Source organism: Archocentrus centrarchus, chromosome 18 (assembly GCF_007364275.1).
Source record: "Archocentrus centrarchus isolate MPI-CPG fArcCen1 chromosome 18, fArcCen1, whole genome shotgun sequence".
Lineage (NCBI taxonomy): Eukaryota > Metazoa > Chordata > Actinopteri > Cichliformes > Cichlidae > Archocentrus > Archocentrus centrarchus.
In genome coordinates, this window is record NC_044363.1 from 14221534 (window position 1) to 14232346 (window position 10813).

Genomic DNA, 10813 nt, shown 5'->3' on the forward strand with positions numbered 1-10813 from the left:
CACACTTAAACGAAATAGCAAACCAACCAAAGGTCACACAGAAAATATATTATAATATAACCCAAAAGTCCATAAATCAAAACTCTGGGTTCAAGTGCTAGGACCATGAGAAGGGGGGCAATTAATTTTTCATATAAAGCCAGGTAAGTTCGAATAGCTGTTAAATAAGTGCCGTTCATGAGTAAAATCACCATTTAAAACAAGTTATTTTGCATTTACTTGGGTTATCTTTGACTCATATTAAATTTTCTTTCATGATCTGAAACATTTAAGTGTGACAAATATGCAAAACAAACAAATGGGAAAAAAAAAAACAAGAAATCAGGAAGGACGCAAACACCTTTTCATGGCACTGCATATGATGCTTAATATTTCTGCTCTGTCTGTACTAAATGATATAAAAAAATTCCATAGCATTGAGGTGAAACATCATGCCTGGTGGAGCATTTGGTTTGCTATGCTTTCTTGTGTTAAGCAGCATTTAATCAGGTACTTGTAAAAAAAAAACACTTCCTACTTCATTCTGTGAAAGACTTGTTTTAAAATAAAATAGTAAGCATCAAAGCTGTTTCATTTGTTTATTTTTTAAATCAAACATTTTTGATGACCCAAACCCCCCCACAACACAAGATTTGAAAAGGTTTCAATCAAGTTGCTTCAGATTTTAACCCAAAAACAAACAAAAAAATCAAACAAAAAATCCCAATGTATGAAAACATTTGATCATTACACTCCACAGAATTGTTTAAAATGATTTATTAATGATAACTGCAAACATAGTACCCTCTCCACACTCTTTAACATACTGTTAAAAAATAAGAAATTATTTTAAAATGAATTAGATCAGTAGGAAGGTTCAAGGAAACGCTAACAAATCATTTTTGATAAAAAATGATTTTGTGTCAGAATGTCTAATCTGCTCATTGTTTCAACTGTTCATGTATTTGATGTTAGTCTGATGTATAACACAGCACAAAGCTACAATGATAATGTTTTAATTTGATACTTTGATTAATAAAGTAAATAATGCAGGCTTTCCCATAAAAGTAGAGAGGCAGAAAGTACACTATTTATTTCCTTGTTGTATAATGGCATAAAGGAATAGTACTGATATAAAGTAGTTAAAGTATGTACACAAGTACAGGACCTGAGTACATGTGTTGAGTTATATTCCGCCATTTCCAACAAACATATGGAGCAATGCAACAAGAACATAGAGTGAGGTGAAGTGAGTGAGCAGGATCAGGTTGCCACCACTGCAAAACACACTGTTACATTTGACGGCAGTGGTAGGCGCAGTTTTAGAGACATTGATGGGGACAGTGATACCGACATTGATAGGGACAGTGGTAGGGACAGTGGTAGGGACAGTGGTAGGCACAGTGGCAGGCACAGGGGTCGGTCGTACAAATGCTGAACAATTGAAGTTCACGTCGCTGTCAGTGCCTGGGGAGGTGAAGGTAACAAAGCCTGGTTTTTTGTCGGTGATGGTGTCACTGATCCATTTTTGGTACTTGGACACACGAGTGTAGACTTCAGGCCTCAGAGGCTGAGCACAGCCAACACTGAAACTCACAATTCCACTCTGGATCCAGACTGAATCTTTGTTGATCATGAGGGGTCCCCCTTCATCTCCCTGTGAAAACAAATAGATAAGAGTTGGTAAAAGACAGATGGGTGACTGTTAGAGGTGGACCTGTCTCTGTAGCATCCACACTCTGGAAGAATGACTTGTTTGGAAATTCTTATATGTATGACAACTGAAATGAATATGTGATTTTACTTTTTTAACACAAAGTTACAATATCAAATAATACTACATCATATTAGTAAAATACATGCAATATTAGTACTGAGGAACTATATGACCTTTATAATGCATTTTTACTGATTAGTAACAGTGTTGCCCAGTCTCCCCTAATATTAATTGCTGTGAAGCCTCTTTAGTTTAGTATTAGTTCAGTTTAGCTCAGTCTTAATTTAATTTAATGGATGAATGAAGTGGTGCTAAAAATCAAATGAAACAAATAATCATCAAAATAGCTCAGAGAAATCAGGAGCTGGCATGCTAGAATACCATTAATTCTGAATACAATTAGAAGAAAATAGTAGTGACAAAATGAATAAATAAAAAATACATTACAAAGCATGGGCTCTTTCCTCCAGCTTCGAGTCCAGTGCAGATCATGTTCTCTGTTACCTTGACCAGCCCCAAGTCATTATTGTAACATTGGCACTTATTGTTTCCCACTACTGGCACATTTACCTCCTGCAGGGTGTTGGGGAAGGTTAAGTTACCTAATTTCAGAGACATTTCAGAGTTAAGGAGTTGTTAAGGAATCCTTACAGTGAAAAAATACTAATGCTCTTCTACTGTGTATCTTTTTTAACTTACTACTTATACCAAAACCAGTGACCCAGCTGCTGGTGCCATCATTGAAAGTGCTGTTTTCTGAGGCCAAGCAGATGGGCCTAATGTAGTTTGTGAAATCCACAGGAGCCGACAGCCGTAGAAGACATATGTCGTTTTTGTGGGTTATGAAGCTGTATTGAGGATGGCAGATGACTTTATCCAGTTTACGATCCAATACGTTTGTATATGGACCTGACCGGGACTGGAGGCCCAGATAGACCACTGCATCATTGACTTCTTGACTTCACAAAAAAAAGAAAAAAAGTTTAATTTGTCTAAGCAGCTTATTTTGATTATCAATACAGTTCAAAAAGCACTGATATCTGATCTTGATAAAGCATATTTTTTAATGAATAATTTAATGCACCCAGATTGAAAAAAACATTATCCTCATCATCACCAAAAATGTAAACTTCAAACAGTGACTCACGATGTTATACAGGCAGCAGCTGTCAGGACCCACTGGTCAGAGATGAGGGACCCTCCACACCGAAAAAAGCGAGAAATGATTAAAAATACCTGCCAGGGCCAACTTCCTGGGGCTGCATCTTGACCTCCTATGATTCTGTTGTTTCCCACAGCCCTGCCACACTCTGACAAAAGAAAAGAGACACTGATCAGTCATATTCATCAGCTTGCTGTAATGCAATGAAATGTTCTAGTATTTAAATGGATTTTATTGATTGACCACCCATCTAAACATTTTTGCATACAATCATCATCCAGTGAGGATCTACTGGCCAAGAAGGCTTAAGCCTTGATTACTTTGTAGCTGTGACGTTAGCCAGATGAAGTATTTTTTTGAAAGTCACTGTCTGCGAGTGCGTTTCAGGAGTAAATTTGTCTCACAAAGATGACAAGAATCTTCTAATAACATCCCAATGACAGAGCTACTGTAGATACACTGGCTGCTTTACAGAATTCAGAAGTCCCCAGACTTTGGCCTTTTTGTCCTATAGTTTGTTTATCAGATTGGTTTAAGTTATACTGTGGTAGAAAGTAATAAAAAAAACAGTTCATCCAGTTTACTGCCAGGTATCAAGAGAACTATTTGTACAGTCATCTCTCGTTATATCACGGTTCACTTATCGCGACTTCATTGTCTGGCTTTTTTTAATACATCTATTTCTTTATATTATAATTTAATTTTCACTATATTGCAGGATTTTGCAGTATAGGCATTTATATAACTCCCCATAATTATGTTAATCACTCGGATGAAGAGATAAGTTACGCCTATGCCTTTAGCGGAAACAGAAGTTACGGCCGAGGGCAAAGATACTACATCACCCTCATTGCCATCAGTACTGCACAGCTACATAATTCATCATCTTCATCATTCAAGTTGTAAGAGTGTGGGAAAGGTTTATAGGAGTATAGGAAGGGTTCATAAAGCTTTAAAATATATATAATATAATAAATATAACGCCACTACTTTGCGGCTTGTCACCTTTTGCAGGGGTCTCTGGAACATGACCCCCATGATAGATGAGGGATCAGTGTACTTCCATATTACTTCTTTTGCTACTCAGAGAGGATAACCATTGTTACACTGTAAATACCACGTGAAAAACAATAATCTAGTCCACAACTTTCAGCTACTCTCTTACTCACACAAGGAGTCCCCACAGCAGGCAGCTCTGCACGTTTTGATTTGACAGATTTTACATTAGATGCCCTTTCTGACTCAAACAGATCTCCAATTTGATCTCCTCCTGGGATCAAACTGGAGATCTTTCACTTGTTAGGTGAACATGTAAACCGCTACTCTGTGGTGAGGTTGAATAATTGGTTGAATATATATCAACTCTATATATATATATATATATATATATATATATATATATATATATATATATATATATATATATATATCGCCTCCTGCTGTGCTGCATACATACTCACCCTCTGTGAATATACCAGCAAAACTGAAAAATCTTTTCAGTTTTGCTGAAACAGACCCTAACATCACCTCATTTTGTACCTGGTGAATGCTTTCAGTATTTGTTTTCTTAGTGATCAATTCCTGTTTTAGTTACTGTTACTGTGGAGACAAATGGCCTTGAAATGAAATTTAGACAAAAATTAGTTTCTGAACACGTTTCCCATCACTGAAACAAAACAGGTTGTACTGTCTGTTGGCTATAGCTCAAAGGAGGAAACAAAGCTTGACAATCAAAGTGTAAAACTGCTTGTCTACTTACCAGGCTGCTGGGAATGACAGTCTGAAAATTGAAAGACAAAGACATCCATGTTAAACAGTTTACTGCAGGTGACTCACTGCTTTTGTGAGTGTGCACCGAAAAAAACAGTTAATGTTTAAGCTGAATTTTCATATTTATAAATGAAAAACAGTGTGTAACAAAATCTGCCTTTTGGTGTTGGTGCTGTGACCAGTGTTGCCAAGTCCGCTTGTTATAAGCGACTTTGGGCTTGTTTTTTTCTAAAGTCGCTTGCAAATCTCGCGAGTCGCGGCTTGCGGTTTTTTGGGCTTGTGTTTGAACGTGGAGTTGCTTATTTGGGCTCGACTTTCTTTCCGAGTGAAACTCCTTGAATATCTCTCGGCGCCCTATAATAAAGCAAAAGAGAGTGGTAGGTAGTTTGTCCCTTCCAAGCCCCCGTTTCCTGTTTATCGTTCCCGCCCAAGTTGACCGGGCGCACACCCAAACAAACACTGATAACATCCCAGAGTGAGGAGGCAGCGCAAGAATGAGCTCCAGTAAGTGGGGAAAATATAGAAAAAAAATATAATAAAGAGTGGGAGAAAGAGAGCAATGGATCCGAGCTCAGATGGGAGACAGTGGGTGTGCACTATATGCAGTGCATAAGGGCGCCGTACAAGAGGGCTGCACCAAAACGATGCGATGAAATTATTTCTCTAGTTGGCATTTTCTGTATTTAACAGCTGTGCATATGAAATGATCAATAACAGAGGAACGGCGCTGATTAGGCACCAGTGTGCTCCTCCACCTCCCCTCCTCCTGCCCCCCCCCCCCAAAAAAAAAACATTGTGTCTGCATACACCTCTGAAAGTAGCTGCGATCCTAATGGGAGACGTACCAAAGGCATTCCCCAGATTTTGCAAGTGTGAAATATGTGCTCACCATGCTGATTTAGTTCAATATGCTAATACAGAGAAACACATACACAAAAACTGTGCACCCTTCTCTTCTATGAGGCTAAGAACCATGGGTTTCACTGCTTCAATACACAATGAGACAAAACAAAGAAGTGAGCTATACCACTATAAAGCTATACTGTTTAAAAGCGGCCTCAGATTTACACAGTGTTGTGGGTTGCCAGTTGGGCTTGTTTTGGGCTTGTTTTCATAGAGCTGGTTGCTTGTTTCTGTCGCGAGATCTGGCAACACTGGCTGTGACAGACCTGCTGTAGCAACAGTTACTGCAACAATTACAGCATTTGGGCAGGATGTCTTCTATTGTCCTTAATAAACACCTTTAAGCATATTTGTACAATGTGCTGTGAAGGAGCAGACTGTAACTGAGTCTTTCCTAAACCTAACCAACTGATTTTGGTGCCAAATGGTAACAAAGCAGCAACTAAAACTAAACAGTAAGATAATTATATGCAGGTAAAAAGTATTATAAACATCACTTTAAACTCTGTGACAACCATCTAGATAATATTTAAAGATGCACAACACATTGGAAAGTTTCATAAACAGCAGGTGCAACTTTACAATAATCTTACGGATGAAGTTATTTATTAACCATTCAGTGCAGTGTTACTGTTAACAGTACAATAAAAATCTACGACAGGTAACTGGGAACTCACCACTTATTAACAGTGATTATAACCGGTGTGTCTGAATTCAGCACTGCCAATGAATGGATAATTATTGTATTTTCCACTAGTCAGTATTGAAAAAAAAAATCAAATTGCTAAACTGAAATGTTTGTACGTTTATAATTACTATTATTGTGACTTTTTTTTTGTTTTTATTTTTTATCTCATATTAAACACGAGCCTTACTTTCAATTGCTTTAAACGAGCTCAGTGGATTTTCAATTTTGATTCTATTTTGATCTCGTTGACACTTTCTCATCTTGCAGCAAACTACAGGTTTGGGCTACTTTTATTTAGATTTAGATTATATTTTGAATCATCTCCATTTGCACCTCTAATAAATTTTGTTCCTCTTCCACCTATGATCAAATCTAGGTAATGACCAAAAAAAAAAAAAAAAAAAAATCAATCTTTTTCCTCACCTTTACATAAGAGAATGATCATCACAGCGAAACAGCACACGAACCGGTGGAGAGCCATTGTTACGGACACCTGTTTCAGGCTTTTGGGCTCTGCCATTAAATATGAAAAAGTGATGCTTAGCTCCGCCCACGGTGCAATTACTTGGAACAAATAATCAAACACACTGGTGGATGCATTTCCTGGATGCTGAAAAGAATGCATTTACTGTAATATGTGTAAGAGGAGATATCAAATGCCATGAGTGCCTTTAACCAAATGTAATCCTGAGAAAGAATCAGCTTGGATGTTTTCCTTATTGTTCTGCTGCAGATCCTCTTTTGTTTTCTTAACAGTAACAGTGGTACCTGTAAAGTAAACTGGCTTATTCAGTAATACTTTAACCTTCTCTTACTTGTTACTTGTGATTTTAGCCATTATTTAAGCCTTGCTTCAGTTCAGCATTCAGTCAGTCTTTATTTTTGCTACATGGCATTTCAGCCCCTTTTTGGTCCTGTCATGGCCGTGGAGGAAACGGGCGAGGAAGGGCAAACATGAAGGACTCCGGAGACATACATAACTCAAAAGGTTTATTAAAGATGGGGGGAAAAGAATACTTTCAGAAGGGAGACGAAGGGAAACCACAGGGAGCACAGGAACACATGGGCACACAACGTCAATGACGCGACAACAGGCAGAGAAAACGCAGGACTTAAATACACAGAAGGGCTGATGAGGGAAGAGGAAACAGGTGGGAACACAGGTGACACTGATAACCAAGACGAGACCAGAGGGAAGCAAAACTGAATACAACAGACAGGGGCTAGATGGATATCAAAATAAAACAGGAAGTATGACAAGGGAACAGAGACGCCAACCTGACACAGAATACAGAGAGACACACACAACACTGGGAACAAGACATCAAACATACTGGGAGGACAAACTCAGGAAATAAACTATAAACACAAAATGCTGGGCAAACGGCCCAGGACATGACAGGTCCATTACTTCTTGCAGGGAGTCTTTGATGTAAATTATTGTTCTCTGATACTGTGACTGCACATTGCACTTTAAAAAAATTTTTTTTGATACATCACTGCTTAATTTTCCATTCATAACTCCTACCCTACATTGTGAGCTTCTTTTATTAAAACTTCACTTTTCATATGCCAGTGATTATATTATTCTGTCTTTCAGGGACAGAAACAGAGCATTTTTTAAATGTAGATATAGGCGAGTGCTATTGTGTGTTTTTCTTTTAGACAAACTAGGACTCTCAAAACTCTCATAGACACCTCATAGACACAGTCTGTCTCTTCTCTGTTGTCCTTACTTCTCTTATTTGATCAACTGGTACTGATGCAGAGGTAGTCATACTGTAGCAGAGTCTCAGTAATAGCCTAATGAAAACATTTAAATGTGCTTTTGCATCTTCAGAAGGAAAATGACAAGTGGGGCTTACTAACACTTCTGTCACACTGACACAAAATTTGTTGCGGAGGGCTGTGGACTATGGCTGCGTTCACACTGCAGCCTGAAGTGACCCAATTCCGATTTCTTGTGAAATCCGATTTTCTTTTTTTGCGTGGTCATTCACATTTCCAAATATATGCAGCTTATATGTGATCTGTGTGTGAACTGCAAACGAACTTAAAAGTGTCCCGCATGCACAGTAGAGAACGCCATAATGTCACACGTAGCGAGCGTGCTCAGTGTTTACAAAAGTAAATTTGTTTTTCTTCTCGCTTCCGCGTAACAGGACGCAGAATAGTGACGTTTGTCAAATATCAATGATGTGCAGGTCGGATAAATGCGACCTGGCCGTACAGACACAGGTCGCATTTGAAAAGATTGGATACGTATCAAATTTAAGACCACATATCCAAGTGGCCTGGGTCACATTTGAAAAAAGTGGATCTGTGTTGTTCAGACTGTCATGAAAAGATCAGATACAGGTCACATAGGGGCAAAAAAATCAGATTTGGGTCATTTCAGGCTGCAGTGTGAATGTGGCTTATGTCGCTATTATTGTAGCAAAACTTTTTGTGTGTGTCTTAGTCTGCATGTGTGTCTTGCAATCTGTGTGGTACTCTGTGTGTGTGTGTGTGTGTGTGTGTGTGTGTGTGTGTGTGTGTGTGTGTGTGTGTGTGTGTGTGTGTGTGTGTGTGTGCTGAGATCTGCATGTGAGTATTCAGATCTGTGTGTATAATCAAATTTGCAAATGTGTAAATAAATCTGTGTAGATATTAATGGTTGAAAACGTCTTACATTTTTGCTCGAATCACTGAAAATACACACAAGTTGTCAGTTAGAAGTCACCCAGCTTTTCAGTTAATTGTTTTTTTCACACGTGACTTTTCCTGCACTTCTACTGCAGCAGATCCGTGCAGAGATTTGTCTGTAATCGAGGGTTCATTAACCCTGAGCTCAGGCTCACAGGCTCAGGATTTCTCACACGCTCAGTATGTACCATCGGGTGGTGTATAACTCATTCTTCAAGCATCACATTTTGTTGGCTGGTAGCGGTAGCTGTGCCGATGTAAGGCAGGCTCAGATGAACCTGTTTCTGTTTGTTCAGTAGCTTCATCAGCAGCTCGTAATGTAGCGATGTGAAAAATAAAATGTAATCTGTAACTGGGAACAGCTAGGATTGCTCAGCTTATGGTTCGCCTGCAAACTATTTGATCTCTAACTAGGAGCCAGAGTGATGTGTCTGAAACTAATAGCATAACCTCACTGCAGGATACTGAAGATTATTTGAATTCACTTTGAGCCTGAACACCTCTGACTCATCATACACAAATGGCAATAATAATAATTAACATGTGCAGTCTACCTGGAACCACAGCAAGAAATTCCCTCCAACTACCTGGTTACCAGACTTTAATGAATATTCAGAGTGTGGAGGGAGACTAGGACAGGGGCGGAGCTTCTGGGGGGGCTGGGAGGGCGGCACGCCCCTGGCCCGGGCCTGGAAAGGGCCCGGATGGGAGAGAGTCTAAGATTTCAGGTAGCCAGGCCTCTATCACATCTGAGGAGAGCTGGAGAAGGCGGGCTCTCTCCTGAGTGTATCCAAATGAGCATGGTGTATGGCCAAAGGAATAACCTACTTTACATCAGCCATCATTCATGTTTTACATAGTCAGGACTGAGGTGCCGTTTACACGAAGCCGTTTTCACTGGAAACGGTGTTGTTTTGATGCGTTTCAGCCTTTCATTTACACGATGGCGTTTCAGAAACGATCCGCGTTTACACGAGGACATGTGAAACGATGAAAACGATGTAGTTCTCATGCCAGGCCACAAGTTGGCGTTGGTTTTCTCTTTGCAAAGTTTGTTTATGCAAGACGCGCATGCGTGGAGTGACACAGTAGGTAGTGCGGCAAATTGTTCATTACTTACAAAACGGCCAATGTGAGAGGTTTTGTGTGGACCGATGATGAGGTTGGATCGCTGCTGCACACAACGCTGAATTACAAAACGGTAAAAACACAGGAAAAGCATAAGAAGCACTCGTGAATCCGCGAGTACTGTTTATCAGTTTGCGCGTGCGCGAAAAACCGTGGCCGTCGCAACCATAGTGCGCATGTGCGAGTCGAGCGTTTTCAAATCATCCCGGTTTCAAGTGTTTACACGAAAACGCAAGCCGGTGCGTTTCTGAAACGCTCCACTCTGGACCCCGTTTCTGAAACACATCGTTTTCACTCTGTTGTCGTGTAAACAGAAGGGCGAAACGCATCAAAACGACACCGTTGTCGTGTAAACGCAAGGCCGAAACACATCAAAACGACACCGTTTCAAAATGAAAACGGTCTCGTGTAAACGGCACCTGAGTCATGGTTGCTAAAAACTTTACAAGACCGACTGACTTTATTGATGTAGTAGGTGTAAAATATTGAATAAAATGTTGTGCTGCACGACTGGCTTTATTTTCGCTCTTACATTTAACTTTATGACACGCAAATTTTCGAGTGGATCGCCGATATTTTCTCCAAGTGTATTGTGGGTAAAACCCATCAACAACGTCATCATCAGTCACTTGGCAACAGATTGTAAACTAACTTCTCTAATTAAAAAGAAAAATCTCGACCCCACTGTTCTTGCAAACTACAGACCGATATCTAAATTGCCATTTTTATCTAGGATCCTTGAAAAAATTGTTTTTAAGCAACTTCAGGCATTTTTAAGCTT

General features: G+C 39.4%; 1 protein-coding gene across 1 annotated transcript; it reads right to left on the bottom strand.

The window, feature by feature from the left end:
- Positions 1-620: 620 nt before the first annotated feature.
- Positions 621-6702, bottom strand: LOC115797548 (chymotrypsin-like protease CTRL-1). Its single transcript, XM_030754139.1, has 6 exons — positions 6643-6702; positions 4618-4638; positions 2844-3006; positions 2396-2655; positions 2144-2298; positions 621-1636 (listed from the first exon to the last, which is right to left on the bottom strand). The coding sequence occupies exons 1-6, from the start codon at positions 6698-6700 to the stop codon at positions 1166-1168; spliced, it is 1128 nt and encodes a 375-aa protein (XP_030609999.1). The 5' UTR covers positions 6701-6702; the 3' UTR covers positions 621-1165.
- Between the last annotated feature and the right edge of the window lie 4111 nt (positions 6703-10813).